The sequence below is a fragment of the Desmodus rotundus genome, chromosome 3 (assembly GCF_022682495.2).
Source record: "Desmodus rotundus isolate HL8 chromosome 3, HLdesRot8A.1, whole genome shotgun sequence".
NCBI classification, from domain to species: domain Eukaryota; kingdom Metazoa; phylum Chordata; class Mammalia; order Chiroptera; family Phyllostomidae; genus Desmodus; species Desmodus rotundus.
The window spans coordinates 152,485,990-152,512,990 of record NC_071389.1 but is presented as its reverse complement, the minus strand read 5'-3'; the positions used below and the strand labels follow the sequence as shown (position 1 = coordinate 152,512,990).

The following is a 27,001-nucleotide window of genomic DNA, read 5'->3' as shown; positions in this document are numbered from 1 at the left end:
CCTGTCCGGGAAGCTTTTCTGACAGCCCGCAAGCACCGTTGTGAGTCCAGGTTGTTTCTGGACATTCTTGAGATAGACCGTGCATCCTTCATCAAGACACTTTATCTGGGAGTTAATTCAGGGTCTTCCATGTACCAAATGTGCCACATGTGAGAATAAAAATTTTGATGTGGCCCATCCTTAAGCAGCTTTATGCAGCTGTATTTTCAAATGATGACTTTTTGAATTTTTCCCCACTCTGTCCTGTGGCATCTCCAGAACAGTGGCTGTGCTTAATCATTTCTATATTCTCAGTGCCACACAGTGTGTGCACACAGTAGGTATACAACAAGCCAGCTAGAGAGTGAGGAGGGTCTGGACCTCAAAGACACAGGAGAGTTGGGGTTGCTGAACCCTGGGACAACGCCCCAGAGCCCCCATGCCTGTTTCTCTCAGACGGGAAACTGCTTTGCCTCCTGAAAGCCTGGTGTGTACACTAAGCCCTGAGCCCTGGGTGGGCTGATCCCCTTGTACTCTCGTGCATTTTCAATCATTTTAGAACATTTTTCAACGACCTCAGGAAGTTGTGAGTCCGGACCTCTCTTGGGTATCTCCACACAGCTTTTTCAGCAAGATGCTCTGTCCTAGTTTTATCAGTCTCCCGGTTTATGATGAGTTGTCAAAGACAGTTTGGGGTCTGACAAACGGTGGCAGACAAAGGATCCTGTGTGACCTTAAAGACTGGAACTCGGCTATTTCCATACCCTACCCTCTGGGTACTTCCCCTCCATCCAAGAACGGAATACAAGTATAACCACTGCAGCCATCAAGGGCTGCAGTCCAGGTTGTGGGTAAACCCTCCTCTTTTGCCCCTTTCCTGCATTCATTCACTCATTCATTTATTCACTCGTTCAAAACACATGTGAGCCTTTCTCCGCCCCCACCCCTCTGATCCCATACTTCAGAGCTCTGGGGATACAATGAGTCAGCCCCAATTCTGAGCCTCTGAGAGCTCGGAATTTCATGATGGCTTTTCATCCAGGGGCCTTTCACAGCCTAAGTGTGTTTTTCCACCTGGTAGCCTCAGGGCCCAGTACCTGGTGGGCACTTCCTGTGCCAGAGTGAAGAACGGGTTCCACACCAACATTTTGCTCTAGGAATAACACCCAGAGCCATACCAATGGCACTGATGCACCTGGATGCCAGAGAATTTCCCAGTGGGCTCCCCACATCCTGCTACCCCCAAGAAATCCTCTGGAAACCACATGTCATTGCTTTAATACTGTGTAATACTTTCTTTTAAAATACAGTCTCTTCTGAGGTAGACAGACCACAACTGCAGAGCATCATCAGACAGGAGATAAATATGTCCATGTACAACACACAGCAAAATGAGGTAGAAATGGTTACAGCTGGAGGAGAGGACCCCAACCCCAATCTGGGTAGAGGAATGAGAGGGCCAGCTTGCTGAATGTGCCCTCCCCCAGCCCCTGACCCTGGATTCTTTGGTATGCCCCCCCAACATCGCCAGAGCTGGACCTGCCCTTACCCCACCCACCCCAGTGCCCACGAGGTAGGTGCTAGTAGACTGGGGGATGTCTCCTTGTGCAAAGTTCCCCAAGGCCAGTAGAAGAGGCGGTGGGGGCCCTGGGTCACTATCAGTGAGCTCCCCTCACCAGCCTCCAGAGCTGCCTGCCTCTTGAAGGGAAGGGATCCCAACCCCACTTCCCTGACACCCTCCCCGCCCCCCCCTACACATACACACACCTGAGAGAACCTCCTCACTCCCTCTAAGGTCCTTTCACAGCCAAGACCCTGCAGCCCACCCCACTGTTTCTGAGGCACCAAAGTCCTGCAAACAGCCAGCTCCGAGGAGGGCCAGAGAGACCACGGGTGCAAAGCAGACACACATGGAGCAGCTTTCCTGTTCACACTGCCAGCACAGGCCCTCAGCACCTTGGCACCTGAAATGTTTCCCCTAGACACCCTTCCACCTGGGAGTGGGAGGTGGCACAGAGGCTGTAGCAGCTGTAAGGGCAGGCAGGGAACAGGAAGGGAGGCTGTGGTGGGAGAGAGAAGAGGTAGGGGTGAGGGCAGGTTCCCCCCAACTTTGGACTAAAGGTCAGAGCTGTGAAACGGGCTCCCTGAAGGGGAGGAGGCAGTCTGCTGAAGCCCCATGCAGGGAGGCTGGTGGGGAGGGGAGGAATGTGGTTCTCAGGAGAAAGCCCTCCAGGCCTGGGCTTCTGGCGGCCAGTGTGGGTAGGGCTAAATTCCTGATGTCAGGGAAGACAGCCTGCCCATCTCCTACCCCCTCTCACACTCCCTTGTCCTCAAGACCTCGGACCCTAGGAAAATGAGGGAGGGGCACTTCTCCACAGAACCTCTCCTGTGTCCAATGCTCACCCCTGCCCAGAGCCTTTACAGACAGGGAAGAAGGAGTGTGTAGTCAGTTTTGGACCCAACCAGTCTTCCCTTCAGAGGGAATCTTCTTAGCCTATGTTACAGAAGACCTCAGCACGGGCCATGGCCAGGTGAGATGACCTCTCTGGGGGACTTCCTGCCTGAGTCACCTTCCCATTTGGGGCTTCTCAGATTACTTTCTGGATCTGGGGCAGGAAGTGGGCAAGGGCATCCCAAGTCTGGCTAACCCTTCACGGAAAATACTAAGCTGAGAGCAGGGCCCAGTTGGGAGAGCAGCAGAAAGGTAGCAAGACCTACCTGCTCTCAAATCCCATAACCCACTCCCCCAACACCCCTGCCTACAACCTCGGACTGGGGAGGAAGCCCTGCAAATACATTCTGCTTCTATCCCAGGAAAAGCAGGGGTCTGAGTGCGGCTCTGGGCCCTCCCCTTCCCAACAAGTCTCATTTTCTGAGTCTTCTGGGAGAATTCGCTCCCCTGAGGGGTAAGGGTGGTTGGTGGGGAACACACAGGAGAGTAGCCAAAGTCTAACATTCTTTCTGAGGTCAATTTCTTCCTGAGTTGTCAAAATAAAAAGAAAAACAGCAAGTTCTACATATCTTACAAAAATAAGAAGCCTAAATATTAAACAAGCTACATTTCTGGTATTTCCGCCCTCAAAAGCAAACAACAACAAAAACCCTTCTTTGGGTGTTTTTTGCTTGATTTCCACCCCCCTCCCCAAGGTTTCAGCTGGGTGAGAGGTAATGGGGTGGGAGGGAACTCCGGACCTCTCCTCCTCATCCTCTGGACCTCCAGATCTCCTGCAAAAGGATACTGCACTCTTTGAATGAGAGGGACAGAGGCAGGGAGACAGACCAAGACACAGAGGCTAGGGAGCAAGGGACTGAGACAGAAGCAGAGGGTGAAAGACGGAGATAGGGAAGGGATAAGCAAAGGGGAAACAGGGCCAGGTTGTGGGGTGGGGGCAGTGACAAAGCGACCGGGAGAGAAAACTACGCGAATGCAAAGAAAGAGGGGAGAATGGGGGGAGGAGAAGGGAGCCATTAAGATAGCGAGGAGACAAAAGGATTGTGGAGAGAGAGCAGGAGTTCCTTAGATCCCGGGTGTAGGACCATCCCTGATCTGCCCGTCGGAGGAGCGGAGATGGCAGCTTCCCGTCCACAATAAATAGAAAAAAACCTGAGTACACAGCGCATATGGCATCTATCTGCCTAGCAGAGGCATTTTCCTGACAAAAAAAAAAAAAAAAAAAATCCACCAACAGCACCCTCCCTTCTCCCTCCCACATTCATCACTTGGCACCCTCCCCAGCCTGGTGGGTTAAAGACGTCCCTCCCTGGGCCGGGGAGGGAGGGGCGGCGGCTCCCGCGGCCTCGCCCGCGCGCCGTCAGTGTCCGAAGCCGTACATTTTGTCCCACTCCACATACGAGTCCAGATCCTTGGGAGAGACCCGGGGGCCCACCTTGGCCAGTGCCGCCTCCAAGTCTTTGTAGGAGAGGGGGCGCTGCAGCCCCGGGAGGCCCGCCCCGGCCGCTGCCTGCTGGCACAGCTGCCCCAGCTCGCCCCCGGAGAAGCCCTGGGTGCCCTGCACCAGGGCCGCCAGCTCCTGCTCGCTCAGCACGCAGCCCTGCTGGGCCAGCGCTCGCTGCAGGATCTGCCCGCGGGCCGTACTGTCCGGCAGCGCCACGTAAAACCGGAGAGCAAAGCGCCGGCGCGTAGCCTCGTCCAGAGCCGCGGGCCGCGAGGTGGTGCCCACGACCAGCACGCCGTCCGACCCCGCGCCGCAGCCGCCGTCCAGGCAGGCCAGGAGCGGCCCCTGCAGCGCGCCCGTGGCAGCGGCGCCGTCTTCCCGGGTCGGCAGCAGCGCGTCCAGCTCGCTGATGAGGAGCACGGCGGGGGGGCGACAGCGCGCGGCCGCGAAAGCGGCCTGAAGCAGGCGCGCGCCCTCCGCGGCGCCCGGCGCGGCCAGCGTGGCTCCGCGCAGGCGCAGCAGGGTGGCGCCCAACTGCGTGGCCAGGCAGCGTCCCAGCAGCGCCTTCCCCGCGCCCCGAGGCCCAAAGAGTAGCACTGTCCGCGGCGGGCGCGGGCTGCCGGGGTAGGCGGGCGGCCTCAGTAGGGGCCACACCAGCTCCTCCTCCAGAGCCGCCTTGAGCGGGCCCTGGCCCGCCACGTCTGCCCACTGCACCGGGGGCCCGCAGTCCAGCATCTTGCTCGTCACCGGCTCCAGGGCCCCCGGGTCCACACCTTTGGGAGGCTCCTCCGACGGCAGCGCAAAGCTCCCGCGGGGAGCGGGCGCCGGGGCGCGCTCTGCGAACTTCTCAAAGGGCTCGAGTTGCGGGCCGTAGACCGGGAAGCCCAGCACCTTGAGAGAGACGCCGTCGGCATACTTGCCGGATGCCTCCTCCGCCGCTCCCCGCGGCTTCGCCCGGAACCCGTTGCCTCGACACTCGCCGTTGTCCGCTGCGGGGTAGGAGGCGCCGTCGGCTGCCGGGGCCTTGGCAGGCTCGTAGAGGTACTTGCGGTAGCGGCCTTCGGCGCCCTCGTCGGTGGCCTTGCGCTTCAGTGACACCCCAGCCTCCGCACCCGGAGCGGCCGTCTGGAAGCTGTAGGAGGTGGGCGCGGGCCGGGACGGGGCGGGCGCCGGCAGGGGCGTGGGCGCCGCCAGGCCCGAGGGCAGGTAGGGGGTCGGCGGCGGGGCGGGGGGCGGCGGTAGAGCCCCGTAGCCGGGCTGCGCGGCGTAGCCCCCCGCGGGGTAGTTGTACAGAGGGCCGGAGGGGCCGTAGCCCGGCGGGGGCGGGGGCTGCAACAGCGCGGCCGGGGGCGGCGGGGGCAACGCGGGTCCGGTCTGCGCGCAGTAACCGGGGGCCAGGTACCCCCCGCCGTAACCTGCCGCGTACTCAGGCGCCGCAGGCGGGGCCCCGCACGCGTTGCCGGCGTAGAGGGGTTCAGGAAGGTTCCCGGCTAAAACGGGGGAGCCCCCGAGGCCCCCGGAGCCGCCCCCACTGCCTGACTTGGTTCCCGGGAGGCCTTCGTGGAGTGACGCCAAGGGGTAGTGTGACTCTGGCCCTGGCCAAGGCTCGGGGTCCCCCTTGGCGCCGTTGAGGAAGGCGGCATCGCCGTAACCGCCTAGGGTGGAGCGCTCGTAGGGCGAGTCCAGGACCCCTGAGTATTTCTCCGCGTAACGCTTGAGGAGGTTGGAGGCAGTAAGGGCAGAGATGTCGTCGTGTGCCCAAGCATAGTGGCAGCGCTGGCGACCCCCGGGAGGCAGCTCCAACTTGTGGGCTGGCGATGGTGTGGTCGAGGAGACGTCCAGGTGCTGCTCTGGCCACTGGTTGAGGGGCTGGGCGTGTTCCGGTGTCCAGTGCATCTTCGACAGAGCTGCAACAGAGGAGTAGGTAGTGAGGCCCTTCAGAGCCCACGGGCCGCTGGCCAACCCACTGAGACGGCAGCGTGCGGCGGGCTGGTTCTGCGGCGTCCACCACCCTCCTGGGGCACCTTCTCCAGCACGGAGTACACAATGCTGGACTTGCCCCTTTTGTCCCGAGATTAACGTTATCTGAAACTACTTCGCTCAGAATACGAGGAATCAGGACAGGACACGTTTGGCCCTAACTTCACTTTATAGGCAACGATGATTATTTTGTCCCGCCCCACCAGCCCTGCGGTCTAGGACACGGTGCCCTGACATTCAGACCTCATGTGTGAAGGGTCAGGCACCGGGTGCATATACAGGTATGCTCTGTCTTGATCTCTCTGGTGCTTTAAACGCAGTTTCAGTTGGGTGCTCCCTGACACAGCCAGCACCCTCTCCCCCCCGCGTTGCTTTCCTCCCCTCCCCGCTCAGAGAGGTTAGGTAGGGTAGAGCTGTCTCCCTGCCCCCATGGGCAGGCCAGTTACAGTCTTGCTCTTACACAGGGACTCTGGGCCTGCCTGTGGCCTAGCTCACAAGCCCCTGCCTCCAGCCTCCCTCCCCGGTTCACAGACTACATTCCAGCCTCCTCCATCACCTGAGCTGGAAGTGAGGCAAGTGCCTGGGACTGGGGAAAACGTGTGAGCTTTGAATCAGGGAGACCTGGGTTTGAATGCAGACTCAGTTACTGCATGACCCTGGTCAGGCTGCCCCATCTCAGGGAAGCCCAATTCCTCCATCTGTTAAAGGGCGTAACATAGGCCTTGCAGAGTGGTCTGTAGGGTTTAAAAAGATAGTGTAGGTAAAGCATGCAGTCCAGCATGGGGTACAAAGCAGTGTGATAAGTGGTACACTTAGGAACTGGAGCAGTGGCTGGTTCTTAATTGTACCATTTATCACACCACTTTGGAGAACATTCTGTGAGGGGGGTTCATTCCTGCTGATGTGACAGAACGGTCCTCCTGCCGTTTCCCAGCACCCCAGCACCGTGGGCCGGGCCAGCCCTGTTCTTTATCTGATGTAGCCCTCACAAGGGCCCCATCAGGTCAATGCTATTGTCACCATTCCCGTTTTACAGATGAGGAGGCAGAGACTGATACAGCCCCGGGCCACACAGCTGGTAGGTAGTAGAGCAGGATTCTGAGGGCACCAGTCTGACCAAGGAGCCCAGGCCCTGTCTCTGGGCTGCGCTTCCTCCCCGGTCCAGCACTCTGGGTACGCAGGGCTAGAAGAGCCTGAGGCCATGATCTAGTCTACGTCTTGTCCTTGGTCCTGTGGAAATGCGTGTCTGCGTTTGCCTGGGAATGTAGCTGCACGTCAAATGCTATATACAGGGTCCAAAACAAATAACGCCCCTTTTTACTACAAAATCTTTTATTCCCAAATCATAAGCATGCAATTCTGTAATGTAACAATATCACAGTCAAGCACACTATGTGGCATTTTAGGTGAAATGTTCAAATTAAAACTATAAATTATCACACCCATATTATTACCCTACCAACCACACTCAAGCAGGCATTACTTCTGCTGGACCCTGTATATTTACCCTTCAGACCTGCAGTTGGAAGCACCAGTTGGGGGTAGGGGGCTGTGACCCCAAGTTGCCTGTGCCCCCCCAAGCAAGAGAGTTCGTATTCTCTCACAGCAAAATAGCCCAAGTGGAGCTGTCCCTTTCCCCATAAACTTGCCATCTGGTAAGCATTCACACCCCTAAGCTGGCTAGACAGTTCCTCATCTGGGACTGTGGGCTTCCCTGGGGGAGGCTGGGGCTCAGTGGACCAAAGGCAGCTTTCTGAAACTGTACCCTTTGGGGAGCAGGCTCAGGTTCCTGAAGCAGTCTTTCTTTCTCCGCAGACCCTTGAAGGCCAAGTGCCTCCTACACATAAGAAGCTGGGTCCACTTGACTCCAAAACTTAGGCCATCAGGAAATAGTAACAGAAGGAATTACTAGATGGAAAGGTAAAAAATTTCTTACATGCCCACCCCTCATTTTTAGGAAGTGTTCTAGGGTCAATGAGAGAAGTGATTCAGCCTTCACAAATGGCCAAAACACTCAGTGCACCGATTTCAGTCCCTGTGGACCCAGGAAGGGCACTCCATGCACCAAGTCTGACACAGGCTGCGATAGTGTGGTTAAGAAATACATATTTAGCCGTGGCTGTGCGGCTCAAGGATTGAGCACCGGCTTGCGAACCAAAGGGTCGCCAGTTCCATTCCCAGTCAGGGCACATGCCTGGGTTGCGAGCCAGGTCCCCAGTAGGGGGTGCGTGAGAGGCAACCACACATTGATGTTTCTCTCCTCCTCTCCCTCCCTTCCTCTCTCTCTAAAAATAAATAAATAAAATCTTTTTTTAAAAAAAAGAAATACATATTTAGTCTTTGCTCACTGTCCCTGGCTCACAGCTCCCAAACCCTTGGAATTCCTGAAGCATAAGAGCAATGGGAGCATATTTTGTTGTTTGGTCTCTTGTCCTTAGTTCCTGAAATAGCTTCCAAGCCATGGGTAAAATGGGTGTGTCTTAGTTATCCATAGTAAGCCTTTTTCAGCCACACCTGAGTTTATAGTAATAAGGTGATTTTTGGAAAGCCCTTAGTTAATCCAAGGATGGAGGGTGGTTGCCAGGGGAACCAGCCAATTAGATGGTTGAAACTTTCAGCCCCGCCCCACCCTGCCCCCACCTCCTGGGAAAGGAAAGGCACTGCAGACCCAGCTCAATCGCCAGTGCCCAGTGATTTAATCAGTCATGCCTGTGTAAGGAAGCCTCTACAAAAAAACGGAAAGGACGGGCATTCTGAGAGGTTCTGGGTTGGGACGGTGTCCTGGGAGAGGGCCTGGGAGCTCTGCACTCCTTCCCATGTTCCTTGCCCAGTGCATCTCTTCCATGGCAGCTAAGTTACAGTCTTTTGTAGTAAACTGGTAATCTACTAAAGTAAACTGGTTTCTTGGGTTCTGTGAGCCACTATAGCAAATTAATTGAACCAAAGGAGCGGGGCATGGGAACCCCCAACTTGCAGCATAGCCTGTCAGAACACAGGTGACAACCCCAGCTTGCACATAGCATCTGAACTGGGGCAGTCTTGTGGGACGGAGCCCTTAATCAATGGGATCTGATGCTGTCTCCAGGTAAAGTGTCAGAATTTAGCTAAATTTGTAGGACACCTAGCTGATGTTGCAGAATTGGCTGGTGTGGAAAACCCACATATCTCATGTCAGAAGTGAAGCAGTGTAGTGTGAGGGTAAAGGGGCTGTGTTTTCCCCTCACCCACTCCTCCTCCACACCCCACTCGGCATCCTGGGGCAGCAAGCGCCCTGAGCTGTCACTGCGAGACCATGGGCAAGACACCTCATCTCTCACGCTTCGCTGTCTTCAGCTTATTCTTCAGATAAGACAGCTGGTGTAGATGGCGGACCACAAACTTCTCTCTCACTAGGGACCCTGAGAAGTAAACTACACGTGCTGTGGTGGCGAGGGACCCCAGCCACGCAGTGTCTGTGCCCCTTCCCACTCCCTGAGGAGGCTGCTAACGCCCCTTCCCCATCTTGCAGAAATTCTGTGCTTCAGAATTCCATTACCCACGGGGAGGGAGGGCATTGGACCGAACAGGGCTGGGGGGCGGGGGAGCGGGGCAGGGTAGGAGGGGCAGCTGTGTGGCGGCTCCAGTCCTGTGTGGAAAGGGGCTGGTGCAGCCCCCTCTCGGGCAGTCTCCCCAGGGCTCCATTATCTCAGCCTGGGACAAAGGGGCTGGAGTGGAGAATCCCATTGTCGGCCCTCATATGGAAATCTCATTAATCTATTCACCACGGCTCCCACAGGCCTTTTGTCCCAGGCTTTTTGTCTACTGCTCACAACTGCTGCCCCAGGGGGGTCTCCGTGCAGCCTGGCAGAGCTTGAACAGGACTGTGTCCCCATCCGCTGGGCCCTGCCCCCTGGTGCCAGCCCCTGTTTACTGCAAGAGGAAAGGGAGGGGTGACAAAAGGACTCCTAAGGACCAGTCACCTGCCAGGGCTCTAGCACCCACCACACAGGAAGCTCTATCCCTGGTCCTGGCCAGACAGCAGCCCCCAGCACAGCTGGACCCCCACAGCCCTGCCTGGGGGACCCTCTAGGGCAGGACCTAGCAATAAACATCTAAGGGAAAGCCAAGGAGGCCAGGGAGGCAGCTGCAAACGCTCCTTGCAAGGGCCCCAGCCCATTCTCTGCAGGTAGACTGTCCTGCTCCGGCCGGCCGGCCAGCACTACACACCACCTCCCGTGTGTGGCTCTGGTGTTGACTGTCAGAGATGCAGGACTGGTCCGCCGTGACCCAGCCTCACAATCTCCATCAGGTAGCGGACGGAAAGGTGAAAAGTGGTCATAGAGGGAGAGAGGGAAAGAGAGGAAGAGAAAGAAAAGAATGAGTTCTGCAAGGTCTGAGTCAGTTGATGTTGTTTTGGGAGGGGTTCAGGGCAGCACCTAAAATGGGTGGGAAGACAGAAAGCATTGGGGTGTGTTCCTGGACTTGAGGTTGGTGGAGGGGGGAGGGACCAGAGCCGAGCAGGCGTGCGGGCACATCCGTGTATCCCTCGTTCACTGCCCACAACACCCCACCCAAGTGGGTACTATTTACCGATGATAAAACTGAGTTCCGGAGAGGAGGCATGGCTTGCCCAGGGTGGAAATGGGGGCCTTTTCCCTATGGCCAGTTTTTTCCCCGTCTCTATAGGCTGTGGGAATGCAGGGACACAGGATGAGGAACAGACCCCTGAGGGGAGCAGAGGTCCAGGCACAAGGTCTGAACATGGTTCCCCCATGTCCCTGTCCTCCTCAGGTGGAGACATGGTGAACTTGGAGCTGGGGTGGGGGTGGGGGGCATAGGAAGGTGAGGAGGGGGCTATCTGCTGAGATCTCCCAAGGGGCTGGAATGGCCGGGACAGGCATGTCACTGTCCAGTTGGCCCTGTGTGTGTCTCAGGACAAGTTGCTAATCCTGTTTATTGTCAGTGAACATCCCAGGTGGCTTTGGTTCCTCCAACAATGCAGTGCAAGCCAGCTTTCCTCTCCAGGCACGGGGCCCAAAGAAATCCAGAAAAAAATCAGCCCTGCTCATTCAGGCCTACATGCCTGTGTTCACACAGTCCAGCCACTGGAGGTGCCCTCCCTCTCCCAACCACCTAACTCGTTCCCATCCTTCAAGCACCTCCCAAACCACACACCCCCCAGCCCTGCCTCCTTCATGCATCCTCACAGGCCTTTCCAGCCCTAATTGACCCCTTGCCTTCTTGGGGAAGCCGCAGAAAGTCTCTCCTGACAGCAAGAACAGGGGATGTTCTTCCTCTTTGCACCAATTCCACCCCATTTCAACACTCAGGGCTGTTGTTCCCGCATTCTCCCATCTCCTGCATGATCAGTTTCCCCTGTCCTGCCGTTCCCATCAGCCCACAAACACGCTGCCATTCTCCCATCTTAGCGGGGAAAACGTGCAAAACCATTTGATTCCCCTCCAACTATACACCCTATTGCTCTTTGCTTGCTTTTTAACAAAAAGCAGTTTCAGAGACACCTGTACCACAGTACAGATTGACCCCTCCCGACTCCTGCCCTCCCATTCTCTTCAGACCCCCCCAGAACCAGGCTTTCACACTTGGCACTCCAGCCACCTGCTCGCCTGCATGGGCCTAGTGCACGACCACGATGTTAAATCTGGTGGTCCGTCTTCAGTGGGGCTCAGCTCCGCAGCACTGGACTCAGCTGACAACCCCTCCTTCTGGAAGCTTGCTCACTGGGCTCCCTGCACCCCTCTCCTCCCCAGCCTTTGTCATGCCCTCCTTTCACCCCCTCTCCTGAGCCTTGCCGAGCCCAGGGCTCAGTCCTTGGAACCTCCTCCCCACATTAACCCCTTGGAGAACCCCTCCGATCTCCTTGACCATCGTCTGTACTTTGAGGATTCACGTGTCCTGCATGTGGTTCTCCAGCCTAGTTTCCCCTGTGCGCTTCCCATCAGTATATTCAACCTTCGTACTGACACCTCCACTCCAGTATTTAATTGGCATAATGACATGTCCAAAAACCAAATTTCTGACTTCCTACTTCCTCATCCCCCACCCCCATCCCTGTCCTCTCATCTCATAAAACGGCAGCTCCACTCTTTCTGGCTGCTCAGGCCAGAACCCTCGGGGTCCTCTCTGGCTCTCACATCACAGACCAGCAAGTCAGACTGGCGCTGGCTTCAGAATCTGCCCAAACTGCAACCGCTTCTCACCACCTCCAGTGCCACCTCTCTCACCTGGAGGACCACAGCAGCACACTTCCCTTCAGGTCTCTGCTCAGCTGCCACCTCACTGTCCCCCTCAACCTGATGGTCTCTGTAGCGCTCATTGTAAGCTGAGCTACTTGTTGCTTTATTTTCTTCCCCACTGGGAAGTTTTGTTCGCTGTCATATTCCAGGCACCTAGGACAGTGTCTGGCACACAATGAGTCCTCAACAGACTCTGTAGCATGGAAGGATGGTTGGATGTCTAATGAGCAAAGAGGCTTGAAATTGCCTCTGTGTCCAAATATTAAAAAGTTGGGGTGACTAGATTTGAGCCCAGTGAGATGGTGAGGATGGCAAGAGGCAGAGCCAGGGGATCCCCTCAGGGGCAGAGAGGGAAGGGCGCCTGCTGCTAAATGGCACCCAGCCCAGCTGCCAGGCACCCCACCTGGCCTCCTTTTTTTCTCTTTTTTAAAAAATTTTCTTCCTTCTTTCTTCCCCCAGCCAGGCCTCTGGGAGAGGACAAAAGGGGCAATGGAATTCGCATCAAAGGCCACCGGACACATGGTAAAGAGATCAGGGCCCTTGGGACCCTGCTTCCTCAAGGTGGTGAGGCTGCCCTGCCAGTCCGGCTCCGCTCTGGGGTGGGGGTGGGTGGCGCTGTGCCCTGGCCCTGGACTCCTCATATGTCAAATGCCAAACAGCAGGAGGTCAGCCTGAGTGAGGCTGGCCTGCAGCCCCCATCTGGGCCGTGTGCACATGCGCTGGGGGGAGGGGAGAGTGCAGAAATCCGTGCCTGTGTCCTCGGTCAGGGCCACAGACAGGCTGTGACCATCTGCTCTCATCCTGAGAGGCCAGGCCAGGAGCCCAGCACCCTTGAGGATAACCCTTCCCTTTCTCCCAGCCTACTGGTGTTCGCAAAGACGTTCATGGTTACCACTCAGTCTTCCTCTCACAGCCTCTCTGCCAGGTACTCACATTCTCCCCATTTTGCAGAAGAGGAAGTGGAGGCTCAGAGGGGCTGGTGGTTCTCCCTAACGTTTTAACACCTAGTAGGAGGGGAAGCTGGGACTCAGAACATTCTGGCAGCCCTTCCCTCTCCCAGCCTTGACCAAGGTACCTAGGCACCAAACACATGGCCCTCTCAGAGCTCAGCTCTCAAGCACAGCTCCAGCCCAGGCCTGCCACCAGCCTCCTCTTCCAGGAAGGCTTCTAGGACTGACAACTCCATGGAAGTCCCTAAGATGCTGAAAAGTCTAGGGCTCCATACAGTCACTCCTTTCCCACCCTGCGCTGTTGGTCTGTCTCTGGATGTTTGGCCCCGTCATGGCCCAGGACCTATTAAGAGTAGCTCAGCCAGCCACAGGAGTAGATGGCCCCTGAACTGCACATGGCCCACGCTGGGGCTGCTGGTCCGACAGACCGGGGAGGGAGCACTGATTCTTGGAAGAGTGCTGCCCAAGGTCACAGCCGGAAAGAGGTTTGCACCCAAGGGTTTGGCTTCTGTCCCTCAACACAGACTCCAATCCTGTGCTTTTCACATCTTCACTGTTGGCCACAAGTGGCTATTTAAATTTAAATTCTCTAAAATCTATTAATTATTTTACAGTCAAAATTATTATTAAAAATAAAAATTTATTATTAAAGTTAAGTTACATAGAAATTTCAGTTCCTCTCCCTGGCCAGATAGCTCAGTTGGCTAAGCATCACCCCGATACACCAAGGTTGTAGGTTCAGTCTCCAGTCAGGGCCCATACAAGAAGCAACCATGAATGCATGAATAAGTGGAACAACAAAATCAATCGTTTTTTCTCTTTCTTTCTCTTTCTCCCCCCGCCCCTTATTCTCTCTCTAAAATCAATCAATAAAACTGTTTAAAAAAATCTCAGTTCCAGAACAGCACTAGCCACACTCTGAGCACGCAGAAGTCATGTGCGGCGTGGCGCCCACAGCAGACCACGCAGACACACAGCATTCCCCATGTTCTCCTGGACGGCGCTGCTCCCATCCCAGCCGGCACTGGGCTCTGCAGACAGGGAGGGTGCTTCACTATGGCTGGACCCTCTGCAGCTTTCTCTTGAACATGGAGTCTCACTTCTTAGGATCTCCAGGTAGACTCCTTAGCACTCAGACTCCTTCCTTAGGGTTGCTAGGCAGTTTAACAGCAAGGCTGGGCTCCAGCTTTCCCAGGAAGGATGGAGGATGGGCTAGCTGGACCAGCCACTCCCCACGAGGCCAGCCTGCCCTGCCTGCTGCCAGGGAAGGAGGGGCAGGCTGAAGAGGAGCAGAGAAGGGTAGGACAGGGTAGTTTGTCATCTGGCCCTTTGGGCTGTGCTTCCTTCCCTCCCCCATCAGCTGCTGGACACCCATCCCCCCTGGTTAACCATCCTCATCCTCATCAAATCCCAAGGACAGATGGGGGCCGGCAGGGAGAAACGTGACCACAGTGAAAGCACTCTCAAATGGCACTAGAGTCCAGGGGTCACAGCTGTGTCCCCCGAGGCCTGCCCAGGCCCTAATGTCCGGCCTTGTGTCAGCCAGGCCTGGGCTAAAGAGAATCAGTGAGGGGGAGAGGGGCCACTTAGGAATCTTAGGAGGAGATTTAGGAATCTGTAGGTGCTGGATTATTTCAGCAGGCAGAATAGCAGTTAAAAATGCAGTCACTCATGCGGTCACTCATCCACCCATCCACTCAGCACACAGTAAGTCCCCACTGTGTCAAGATATAATGAGAGGATATAAAGATGGACAGGTGGACTCCCTAACCAGCTTGACCAGGTAGAGACAAGGTTTATTCTGGTCTTAATCCTTGTTCCAGGCTAGATGAAGATCCTTTGTCCCTGCCCAGTGGTCTGAGCAGGTTGGACACCTTACACCCCTTCCCCACAAACAGGCCTGTGCACGAGCTCACACACACAGAGCTGCTGCTGCCAGGAACCGACCCCCCCCCCCCGCCCCCACCCCGCGGTCTCTGGCCAATCACAGCACTGAAGGGTAAGTCCCACTGCCTGGTGGCCCCCAGGGAGTGTATTAGCACATTTGAACTGCTCAGCCTGCAATGACAAAGCCTGGGGCCTTGGGAGGAGACACAGCAGGAGGGGTGGGGGACTGTGGGGAGCTGTCCTCCCTTCCGAGGGAACAGCTCAGGACTAGATTAAGCATTCTGGGGCCCAGAGGAGTTTGGGGGCCCCCGCTCCAGCAGTGAATAAGCGATCCATAAAATCCCGATTTACACACTCACTGATCAAACGGCGCAGCCACCACCCCAGGAGGTTGGGGGTTGCTCTGAGGCTTCCCCTACTTTTGTAGAAGGTTCTGGTGACCAGGAGCTGGACCCAGGACCCAGACGCCCAAGTTTTTATCTGCAGACACAGTCCCACCCCGAATTCCCAAGAGGGGCATCCATCCGGGGCTTAGGGACTTGCTTATACCCCACGATCTGGCTGCCTTGGACAAGGCCGGGGAGGGAGGGGCGGGAGGGGGGCCACCCGGCAGCCATCTTTGCCTGCCTTGTGTGAATAACAGATCTTTTTCTCTCTGTGCTGCCCTGGGGGCTGCCAGAGCGGACTTCAGCCTCCTCAGCACGACTAATCACTTTTCCATCTCCGAAGCCCTCCCCTCCCCCCACCCCACCCACTTCTTTCGAACTGCTGCTCCAGGTTTTCTCCTGCCCCGCTGGGTACTGCACTGTGCTGCTAGGGGCTCTCTGAGCCCTCTTTTGCACCACCCCGTCTCACCCCTCCCCAGGCTAGCCCATACCCAGGAACAGGGGTTGGGGTGGAGGGACACCAATCGCATCTCCCTGGAGACACCAGGAAGGGAGAACTAGACTAGTTATTACCCTTGCCCCTTCCCCAAAAGAAAACACAATTTTGTCTTCATGTGCCTAAATTTTGTTCACTTAGGCTGCAGGGAATTCCAGCAACAGAAAACCATTCTGGCTAATAAGCATCCCCTTTCAACAACTGTACATCTGGGAGATTCCAGGCTAGCAGGCAACACCCCTCCACAAAGGGTCCGGCAGGCTGATTTGCTTCCCACTCATGCCTTCCTGAGACGAGCTGCACTGAGCAAATACAAGTTTTCGTTGAAGCCAAGTTACATCTTTGAGGCTGGGACTTGCCCACCCTGCCACACCCTCTTCTCATTCCTTGAGCTTCAGGGGAGCAGGTGAGGCGTAGACTTCAACTTCTGGGCCCCGGGAGGGAATAGAAAGGGAGGGAGGGGGCACCCTGTGTCCATGCATTCCAGAGGGCTTGAAAGGTCAGCTGTTGTCTCCCAGAGGTCTGTCCTCCATGTCACTTAGTCCCCACAGCAGGCTGCCAGGCCGGTAATGGTGCGAGCCCACTGCACAGCAGGACACACTCCTTCCCTTCTCCCTTTTCCTCGCTGTCACTGGCTGCTCCCAGGGACCCACAGATGCGGGCTGGATGCATTAGTGACTTGAGCTAGCAGGTGTCTGAAGGCCAGCCTGAAGGACTCACCCAAGACTAGGGGAAGCTGAGGGCATCCACGCGGAGCTCAGTCCCACCTCTCTCCTGCAGCTCGCATGGTGCAGGGAGCGAGGCAGCCCCTGAAATGAGGGGCAAGGGTCTCAGCCTATCTCCTCAGGTGAGAAGCTGGAGAACGTGGCAGCTCCCTCACAGGCTGGCGTGAGGGCACTGAAGGAAGGGCGGTACTGTGGAAGCTGGCTGGAGGGGGCCCGCAGCTGGGGCCAGACCGTAGAGCAGGATTTGACTTGGCTCCTAGGAGGGCTGGCTTGGAGCTTCTGCCTGAGACAGTGTGTGTGTGTATTGGGGGGCGGGGGAGAGGGGGAAGGAGGGGAGGATGCTTTCTGATGCCAAAAAGACCCAATGGGCTTCAGGGACTCAAGGAGAGAAGTGAAACTTCTCGGCTGCCTACAGGGCCCCAGAGTGGAGAGTCCCGCCCCGAAGGAGCAGGTCCCTGTCACACCCCTGACTGACTGTGACTGTTAGGTGGGCCTGCAGAGCCATGAGGGGCACTGAGCTCACATCACTGAAAATGTAGCCTGAGTCCCAAACCACAGCTTCCCAGGACGCCCTAGCCTGACGCCTGACCGCTCTGACCTATGTCTTGAGGCATCTGTCACCGGCTCCTCCTCTGCCAACAGAGGGAGGAGCCCTAGGACTCTGATGTGTCCACCCCACCCTCCAAACTTTTGCCTTTTTAAAAAGATTTTATTTATTTATTTTTAGAGACAGGGGAAGGAGAAAGAGAAAGAGGGAAACATCAATGTGTGGTGCCTCTCACACGCCCCCTACTGGGGACCCAGCTGCAACCTAGGCATGTGCCCTGACTGGGAACTGAACCAGAGCCTCTTTGGTTCACAGCCTGCACTCAATCCACTGAGCCACACCAGCCAGGGCCAAACTTCTGCCTTTTAGAAACTGCCCCTTCGGGTCCCTCTTGAGAGCCCACCAAGCCAGACCCAACTTCATCCTGACCCACACTTCTCCTGTTCCTGGGAACCTTGGGGAGAATTAGGAATCTGGAGGATACTCTCAGGACCCCCTAGAAGCCCGCCAAGACCTCAGACTCCCCAGGGAAAACATCTCTGCCTTCTCTCTCCAGAGTCAGTGCATTCACCCTGGCTGGAAACCCTGGAGGCCTGTGTCGCCACGCTTGCAGCATCCACGCATCCACCTGGTCACTGAGTCCCCTTGACACCCTCTCTGAAAGGACCCACAGCTCCCACAGCCCCCACTACAGCTGGCCCAGCATCTGAACTCTCATCTCTGCCCTCATAATCCTTCTCTGACGGGCTCCTGGCGTGGTCCTTCTACCTAAAACAGACTCAACCCCCTCTCATCAAGGAGTGGGCACCAGAGGTGAGTCAGTTTCTCCTTTCTCCCAGCCTTGCACCCCACCATTCTAGCCCCTCCAGCCACAGCGGTCCGTGTTGTAGGCCACACATGTTCACGGTTCCAGGGCCTTGCTCCGTGTGGTCCCTCTGCCGAGAATGCTGCCTTCCTAGTTCTGCCCTAGGGTGCTCCTAGTCTGTTAGGCCACTGCAGTGCTGATACTGTTGCTGGCTCCCTCTTGGGCGCTGGGATAGGTCCCCTGCACCTCTGTCCTGCCACTCAAAACCCTTATTTAGAGTTGATGTCACCTGTTAAATTGGGCTCCCTGTTAACCACCCCAGACACCCCTGCCCCTGGGCCTTTGCATAGCAAACAGGTCCCTAGCCCAGCAGCCCCTGCCTGTTCCCTTTCTATCCTGTCCTGTTCCCTGCTGAAGCCCCCTCGGAAAACGTTCCCTGATGCGATGGTGCAGGGGCAGGGCCTTTGGAGTGCACACTTTAATACAGGAATCACTTATTGTAAGTTCTTCCTCTTGTTTGTTAAAGATTATTTACTTTTCCAACGAGGCCCGGAGGTGAGATCTGCCGTTGAACCCTGTGCTTTGCCCTGGCTAGAGCCAGTCCCTCCCTGGGATGCTCAGCGTCTCACCACGCAGGGAGACTGTGACAGCTGTGCACAGGCTCGCAGAACCTCAAGTGGACCCGAGTCCAGCAGGTGCCCAGCAGAGGAGGCTGTGGTCCCTATCCCAAGGGAGACCACCGCCCTCCGGGGCTGGGTGGGACCCTCTCAGGCTGGCTCCTCGTCCCCAGGTCCTGGCCCTGCATGGGTGTGGGGGTGGAGGATGAGCTCAGCTCTTCACCAGTCTTCAGTCATAGGTCCCTTTAAAATTTTTTTTTCTTAATCTTCATCTGAGGATATGTTTATTAATTCCAGTGGGGTGGGGAGAGAGGGGGAGAGAGACATGTGAGAGAGAAACATTGATTGGCTGCCTCCCGTACGTGCCCTGACCAGGGATCGAACCTGCAACCTAGGCATGTGCCCTGACTGGGGATCAATCAAACCAACCTTTTGGTGTGTGGGACGATGTTCTAACCCACTGAGCCACCTAGCCAGGGCCCCCTTTTCAGTCTGGTAAACATGCGGACTGTTCTCAAACATATTTTTTCAGTGCATAATTAAAAAATACACAAGAAAAAAAATAGAACTATGTATGGCGACAGATAGTAACTAGATTTCCTGTGGTGATCATTTCGCAATACATATAAATATTGAATCATGTTGTACACCTTAAACCACTGTGTCAATTACACTGCAATAAAAAAATAATACATGGGGCTACTTTGTCAATTATACCTCAGTAACACTGGTGGAAGATATAATGTAAAAATACATGGGGCTGCAAAAGGAATTACTACTACTGAAATACGATTCTATCCATGAACTTGTCAGGGGTCATGGACCACAGGCCTCAGCCCGAGAGACTAGAGCCCCCCACCCCACCCACCTAGCCAGGTTCAGAATCCAAGGTTGTCTCGGATTCCTTGAGTCCACTTAGGAGGCATGTGACCTCCAAAATACTTCAGCTTTAAAGTCTGGGTGACCCTATGTCTCTGGGCCCCAATGTCTAAGGAGGGGGAGACACCCCCTGCCGGACTGGGCCTGATGAGAAGGAAGGAAGCAGGCCCGGGCAGCCCACCCAGGCTTCCCCAGTGGTGCCTCTGTCCCCTCCTCCGCCCTTCCCAGCCCCCCGGGTGCTGAGCCCAGTAACTCCAGCTATGCAGCCTGGCCGGTCTACCAGGGCATGAGTGGGCAGTGCTGTTCTCAAGGGTGGCCCCCCACACCTGCAGTGCCACAGGAACAGAGAATGAGGACTGAGGGGAGGGCGCTAGGCCAAGACGAACAACCACCCACAGCAACTCCTGTCTGTGGGGCCCAGCACGGACGGGGCCCAGCACTGCTCCAAGCACCTGGCACATTAGTTCCTGTAATCCTTACAAGCACCCCGGAAGTGGGTGCGACTGCCATTCCCATGTTATGGAGGAGAAAACTCAGGCACAGCTAACCTGTCCAGGTCACCAGCCTAGGACCTGGTGCCACCCGCCCAGCCAGTCTGGCTCTAGGTGCTTTGCTGCCTCTCACCTAAGAAGCGGCTCTCCACTCATCAGCTGAGAACACAGAGGTGCCGGTTGGTTTCCACCATCCTCATTAACCTCCCCTGCGTCCCCTTAGCCCGCTCCCCGCGATTCTCCACCATACTCATCTGCCAACCACAGACCTTAGCAAAGTGCTAAGTGCTTCTCGTGGCACCGAGTCAGCATGGCAGGTCTGAGACCCCAGGCCCTGGTGACAGCCTCTGCCACAGCCCAAGGAAAGTGATCAGAGAGTCAGGGCAACTAGCTGCCTGCAGACCAGGGCTAGGGCAGTGGGAGTGTTTACTCAGGTTTCTGAAGGTTCACTCTGAAAGACTCCTGACAACCGAATGTCTCTGAATGCCCACCCGACTCTCCGGTGGTGGGTCTCGCAGCTCGGCACAGCCCTGCCATTCCTCCCTGTCCTCAGGTGAGGCAAGTCCTCCATGAAAGATGTTTGGCTTACTGTTAGCTGTCTGAGAACATGTGGGCTTCTTCTAGAAGTGCTGAGCTCCCCATCAACACAGGCATTCAGCTTAAGGGCTGTCTCTACCGAGAGGGGCTCTCCCCGGAAGGGTGACAGGCTCTTCCCCTCCCCTCTGCTGGTTTTCAGGGCTATCCCCACTTGCACAGGTAGCAGGCACGGCAAACCCAACAAGTCCCACATCGACCTGAACCCCCACCCGTCCTGGTCCTCCAGCCGCCTTCTCCAACCCAAAGCAGCAGGCAGCACCAACAGGGAGCTCAACCCTAAGACTCCAGCCTGAAGAGCGCTGCAGATGGAAGACGGTGACATAGGAATGACATCCCACACAGGGCTCAATCCATCTGGAAAGGGATCCCCTTTTCGGAGGAGTGAGGGTCTGGCCACTAGTGAATGCTGTCTGCCTGAGGAGCTGAGTGGAAGGGGCCACCTCCCCTGGTGGCCAGAGCTCTTAGGGAGAACAGAGGCAGACTGGTAGAGGCAGGGTAGAACCACGTGAAGGGGGCGGGGTTTTCTTTCTTCCCCACCGGCCTAGAAAAAATATCAAACACCTTAGACTCTTGAGAAGCCAAGGGCCAGAGAGGCCAGTGAGCAGCAGCTGGGCTCTCCCAGCTTCCCACTAATTCCCACTGAATTAGGGTCTCTGTCACCTATGAACAGCCTCCGCCTAGGGAAACAGTCTCTGAAACTCCACCAATGATGCAAGGCCCTGCTGCCAAGTGCTGGCCTTTTCCCTGAGCCCCTCCTTTCCCGGCTCCTCTGCACCCATTCCACAGCTCTGACGGGCCATGTACACTCACACACCTCCATGGCTCCCCTCTGCAAAGGGAGTACAAGGAGAGTGGTCCTGAAAGTGTAGCCTGTTCCTTTGCCTCTTCACTGGTCCCCAACTGTCTTGTCTGCTCCTTCAAGGTGGGACCACGTCTGAAAAGATTTTCGGATGAACGGTTGCCTCGATAAAACACCCAGGGCCTGGCTCAGGGCCCTGCTGAGTGAGTGCACAGTGTGTGTGGCTCTGCGTCACACTAGGTTTTTGTGGCAAAGCAAACAATGCCAGGGCCAGGGATGTGCTCTGATCCTCCTTGGCCTCTCAAGAAGCTGAGGGTTGTTGCAGGAGGCCCAAGGTGTGAAGGCCGGCCTCAGGTCCTGGTACACAAGTGCCCAGTGGGTGCATGGGGAAACTTCGGGGCCCAGGAACCCCAACCCAAGCTGGGCACCCTCTGGAGCCTGGCTGAGGTTCACCCAGGACCCTGCACAGTGCTGGGACACAGCAGGTGCTCAACACAGGCTTGTTAGAGCAAAAAGCATCCTCTCTGTCACATCCTCCCATCCGTCCCTGACCAACCCCAGCACTGGGCTGGGGACCCAGTAACCCAAGTCTGCCAGGGCAGTAAGGGCAAGGAGAGGGAGGTATGCTTCCACCTCCCAGGGTCCTGACTGGGAAGCGGCTGTCCTTTCCCCACCCTCCGACGCCTTTGGAGAAGGCTTCAAACGTGGCCTGGCCGGGGCAGCGCCCACAGCCAGGATGTTCTCACCTGCATCCTTTTTCCCCTTCCTCCTATGTTAGGGGGCGGTCCCCTGGAGTCCCTGGGTTCCGCCAAGTCACTGAGCGAGTGACCAAAGGTGCGTATATACTTCAGAGACAAAGGGGCACACTCCTTGAAACCAGGGCTCTGCCACCTATGAACTCACTAGTGTTTTTGTCCCCACTTGGCAGATGAAGAGGTTGAAACCAAAACGGAGTAAGGGCCTTGTCCAGGGTAACTACACCTGATTGGTGGCAGGCTCACTGCAGCCCAGGGCTTGGCCGCTAGGGTGAGGGCCATGATTGGTCACCATAAAATCAGGTCAGAGCTCCGTGGAGACTGGGCTGTGGCCACCACCCTGTGCTCCCACTCATCAGAACTCCCCATCGCACCTCCAGTCCCCATGGTAAAGTGGGGCTGACACTGCCCTTGCCTCAGTACTGAAAGAAAAGAGAGCAAGGCACCTGTGTAGTTCCCATTGCGGCCCCTCTCCTTGGCTGGGCTAAGCAGGGAAATGCCAGCCTCGAGAGCAATGCATTTCTGACCAGGCCTGCACAGGCCCACAGACATTCAAGACCAGAACTCAGGGGTCCCAGCTCTGGGCTGCTGCCTCATTTAATCTTCATAATAACGCTTATGAAGTAGGCATGGTTCTTGGTCCAATTTCACAGAGGACATAGAGAATATTTTATAAGTGCTGCATAAGTGGTAGCTATGATTTATCGAGACACTTATGAAATGCTTGGAGAGGCTAGATTTTCCAGGTTCCTGGGGACAAATGGATCCTAAAACAAAATAAGCCCTGGCCCTCCTCTCTCCAGGTAACACACTCAGCGGTGAGATGATGAACCCACACCCCCGCATGGGCAGTGGGAACCTTTCCCATTCAAAGCCTGGCCAGTCACCTTGATCCCCACCCCTGGTCACTTAGCTCGCCCTGCCCACTTGCCCGTGGTAAGGCCACGGAGACGGCACTGCGTGTGAAGGCAGGAGTGCTGGTCAGAGGCCTGACCCTGCCCTCAGCGCCTGCTCCAAGAGCGCTGGCCTAGGGTGAGGGCTTCTAGATGTAGGGCCCCATGCGCTCAGGGGGTCCAAAAGCCCTCCAAAGCAGAATGCAAAGTCTGGTGCCGACCCATGCAAGTGCACTCTTCCAGGGATGGTTTCGCTGGTTCCTTGAGCGGGTCTGTGAATCAAGAGTTCTGGACTCCCACACTGGGTAATCTCGAAGCCCCCCTCCATCTCTAGTATTCTTGGGCTGTATGCATGTCAACATAAATTCTACTGCCCAGCCTTCAAGCCTAATTCAGCTGCCACTCCAGGAAACTCTCCGGTTTGTGTCTTTGACAACAGCTCAAAGCTTGGGACCCAGTGCCACACAGTCTTGCAGGGTCTCTCCTGCCTTGATCTTCCTCACTGGCCTGCCAGCTCCCATAAGGGAACAGGGCCAGCCCAGGGCTGAGAGAGCAGAATACAGCAGTATACCCCATGGCCAGCCTAGCAGGGCTCACCTCTGTCCACTGGAAGGCAGGGGCTGTTGCAGACCACAGGTGCACCTGGGCCCCAGGCCCACCTCTCCCGGCTGCAGCCCTGAAACCTCACAGGGTCGTGCTCCTGCAGGGAACCTAGTTTTCATTAAATCAGGTAGAGGAGGCATTCAGTGCCAGCCAAGTCAAGAAGAAGCAAAGTTCTGCTAGAAGGCACAGGGAGGGTGAGGGAGACCAGCCTGTCCCCTGGCCTCCCTGGCTGACCAATTGTGGGGGGAGGAGGAGGCGGGGAGATGGCTCCTAAGGGTCCAGCAACTGGAGCAGTAGGAGCTGGGGTGAAGAGTGGGGGCAGTCCTGGCCCAGATAATAAGCAATTGTTAATGTGATCCATATGGATCCTGACTGGCCTCTCTGTTTAACAGGATGATAATGGCAGGGAAAGAATGCTGGTCTGTGGGGAAAGGAAGGGGCAAAGTCCTCTCCGACTTTGGAGGAGGGGGAAGAGTTAGCAATGAGGAGGAGACGAAGACCCACCCAGGGGTCTCCACTCACCCAGGAGCACAAAACTATTTGCCAGAAAATGTCCAGATTCTATGCTTTGCAGGCTGTCCTTATAAAACTCCTTTAATTCAGCCAAAAATATTTATGGGATGCCCACGAGGTGCTGAGCCCCCGTGCCAGGCCTATGGGGGCAAGGGGCAGGGAAGTATATGCTTCACCTCCATCCTGGAAGCAAAGCCTAGTGTCGACTCAGCCACAAAGGCCGAAGTGAGGCACAGGTGCAGGGCCATGAGAGCACGGAGGGAAGGGCAGGAGCTGAGGCTACAAGGAGGAAGTGGGGCATCTGAGCTGGGCCTTGAAGAATGAGGTGGTTGTGGAAAGACAGGGACAATGGGGAAGGCATTTGGCTGAGGGAACAGCAAGAGCAAAGGCAGAGAGGCGTGAAATTGCGTGGAGAGTCTGAAATCTCAGCAATAAAGCTACAGCCCGGGTGGGGGAGGGGAGGGGATTCTTGCCCCATAAAAAGCTGTGGCCAGAAGGACCAGGAGGAAGGCAAGTAAGGGCTCTGGGACACGCTGGGGACTGGTCCCCCTCCCGTGACCCCTCCAGTCTGTGCACTGGCATTATCCACTCCCGGGATCCTTGGCCCAGCCCACCCCATACCAAAGCCAGAAAATCCCGCAGGGCCTCAGAGACCGTGTCTCTCAGCCCCCTCTTCTCCTGGGAAGTTGGGGGTCCCCCTAAGGAATGGGGGTTATCGGGCCCTCTCCAGGAGCAACTCCCCTGCCTCACGTAGCTAAGTTCGCTGTGGCCCAAGCGGGCCTTCCCCCAGCAGACATTACAACGAGGGCACGGGGGTCACTCCTTACAAGGGTGGCTGCTGTGGACACCAATGGAGTCAAGTAGAAATAAATGAAATGGCGTTAAACATGGGAAAGGGGGATTTACGAGGCCTGTCACTCGGTCCAGCACCGCTGGCCGGCAAACCCCGCCCCTTCTCGCCCACCCCGGCAAGCCCGGCTCCGCCCCCTGCCTCTCGGCTCGCGCGGCGGCCAGGTACCGGTGCGGCTGCTGGGTCCCTGCAGCGCCGCGGGCCCCGAGCCGCCCAGCGCGTCTGTCCTCCGGGGCTAAAGCAGAGCGGAGGACGGCGTGTGCTATCGGCTCTGAGGAGCCCCAGCCCGGTCGAGTCCAGAAAGATGCACGGGGGCTTCAGCTTGGATTCGGAAGGGTCTGGGGCTCCCTGCGCGCGGGCAGAGTGCCCCGGACCGCGGCACCAGGAATCCGCGGGTACGGCTCTGGGCCCCGGAAGTTCCTCTCCGCCCCGCCGCCGCCGAAGCCCGGAATGGAGTTGGAACCGGATCCCGGTTCCTCGCTGCCTGGCCTGGGTCAGGAGACCGCTCGGCCGCCGCAGCCGCGCGGACGACAGCACAAACATTCTTCCGTCCTCTATTCTCCTCCAAATTAGGTATCCATGGAGACAGGGCAAGGCAGCCTGACAGCCCCTCGGCCTAATCCTGATTTAGTGACCGTCCCTTTAACAGCCCACCCACCCCTGCGCTCCAGGCCGCCCACTCTCCCCCGCGCAGACCCCTTCCCAGGCCGCCTCGGCCCTGGAGGTGCGCGGGGAGCGGAGGGGCCAGGCAAGGGGGCCTCCATTTGGTGAGCACCTACTGTGTGCCCAGCCCTCTGCAGAGGGCCCTCCACAGAGCGGGTTCCTGGCAAGGGGATCTGTGTAGACCGAGAGCGGGCTCGAGAAGCGGGGAAGTTTAAGGGCTCCGTCTGGAGAGCTGGGAGCTCGGTGGGTCTCCCTTGTAGCCTGCAGCCCGTGAGCGAAGGTAAGTGCAGCTCCCGCAACACCCTGACCCCGAGGTGGGGGTCTGTGCTCTCCGGGCCAGAAGAGAAGAAAGGAAGGGTTGGGCATGAAGGGCGCAGGGCCCGAAGTGGCTTCAGTCTCCTGTCACTGCCCCGTCACGATGCTGGGGAATCTCCGGACCGGGAACCCAGCCCCCACCCCCTCGCTCACACACACACACACACACACACACACACACACACACACACACAGGCCGCTGGACAAAGACCTGACGGAGTGGGAGGGGCCTGCGGGCCGGCCCTCGGGCTTCGGACACAGGATCCTTCTAGGACCCGAACCCGCAAATCCTGGCTCCCCACCCCCCAATCCCGCAGGCTCCCCCCGGGCCGGCTGCTCGCCATCCCTGCATCCTCCGCACCAAAGGGGGCGGCGAAGAGGGTGCCCGTCGGCAGCGGAGAGGAGAGCCCCTTCTCTGCCCGACCCCTGCCCCCGGCCAGTGACCCTCGGCTCGCTCGCACCCGCACGGGTTTCTCGCTGGCCTTGCCCTTCGACCCCCCGCCTAGTTGGACCCCGCGACCCTCAGCCCCCCGCCCTCTCCTGCCCTCGCACTGCCCCGCGCCCGCGGACAAAGCTCCGGACACCCCGACCGAACGGTCACCACCCCCTGACCCCGGCCCGGCCGCGCGCTCCCGCGCCTGCCCCCGCGCGGTCCCGCGGCCCCGTACCTCGGCATCCCGGCCGGGTCCTAGGTGAGTGTGCGCGGCCTGGGCGGCCGTCCGGCCCCGGGACCCGGGCGCGGGCCGGGGGCGACCGGCCGGGTCTGGAGGGCAGCGGCGCTCACCATCCTGGAGCCGCTACTGCTGCGGCCGCCGCGGCCGGGAGCGGGACTGGGCAGTGGGGGTGGCCGGACAAGGGGCCGCCCCGGCTCCCCCGGCAGGCAGGACCCCCACCCCCACCCCCGCCTCCCCTCGCCCGCCCCCCGCGCCCTCCCTCCCGGGCCCTCGCTCCCCTCCCCTCCCCTCCCCTTCCCCCGTCCCTCCCCCAACACCGCCCCGCCGCGCGCCCTCCCCGCCCCCGGCCGCGGCCCCGCCCCGCCCCGCCCCCACCTCCCCCGGGCTCGGGCTCGCCGGCCCCTCCTCCCCACCCTCGCGGCCCGGCCCGCCCCGCCCTCCCCGCGCTCTAAAATAAATGAGCCG

General features: G+C 57.5%; 1 protein-coding gene and 1 long non-coding RNA gene across 6 annotated transcripts; one reads left to right on the top strand and one right to left on the bottom strand.

Annotated features, from left to right (window-relative positions):
- Positions 1 to 1,752: 1,752 nt before the first annotated feature.
- On the bottom strand, positions 1,753 to 26,723 carry FIGNL2 (fidgetin like 2). 2 transcript variants are annotated; one of them, XM_053921474.1, is made up of 2 exons: positions 26,531 to 26,723; positions 1,753 to 5,782 (listed from the first exon to the last, which is right to left on the bottom strand). In XM_053921474.1, the coding sequence occupies exon 2, from the start codon at positions 5,769 to 5,771 to the stop codon at positions 3,792 to 3,794; it is 1,980 nt and encodes a 659-aa protein (XP_053777449.1). In that variant the 5' UTR covers positions 5,772 to 5,782; positions 26,531 to 26,723; the 3' UTR covers positions 1,753 to 3,791. The 2 variants fall into 2 exon arrangements, with proteins under 2 accessions (XP_053777449.1, XP_053777450.1); XM_053921475.1 differs by lacking the exon at positions 26,531 to 26,723 and adding an exon at positions 23,516 to 23,630.
- Positions 4,881 to 19,196, top strand: LOC112318487 (uncharacterized). Of its 4 annotated transcripts, XR_011651026.1 has the most exons (7): positions 4,937 to 5,016; positions 6,320 to 7,775; positions 12,551 to 12,613; positions 14,940 to 15,040; positions 15,952 to 16,216; positions 17,639 to 17,895; positions 18,414 to 19,196. It is a non-coding gene; the product is annotated as an uncharacterized lncRNA (long non-coding RNA). The 4 variants fall into 4 exon arrangements; XR_011651027.1 differs by lacking the exon at positions 6,320 to 7,775 and having other exon boundaries at positions 4,881 to 5,016; XR_002976221.3 differs by lacking the exon at positions 14,940 to 15,040.
- Positions 26,724 to 27,001: the final 278 nt, after the last annotated feature.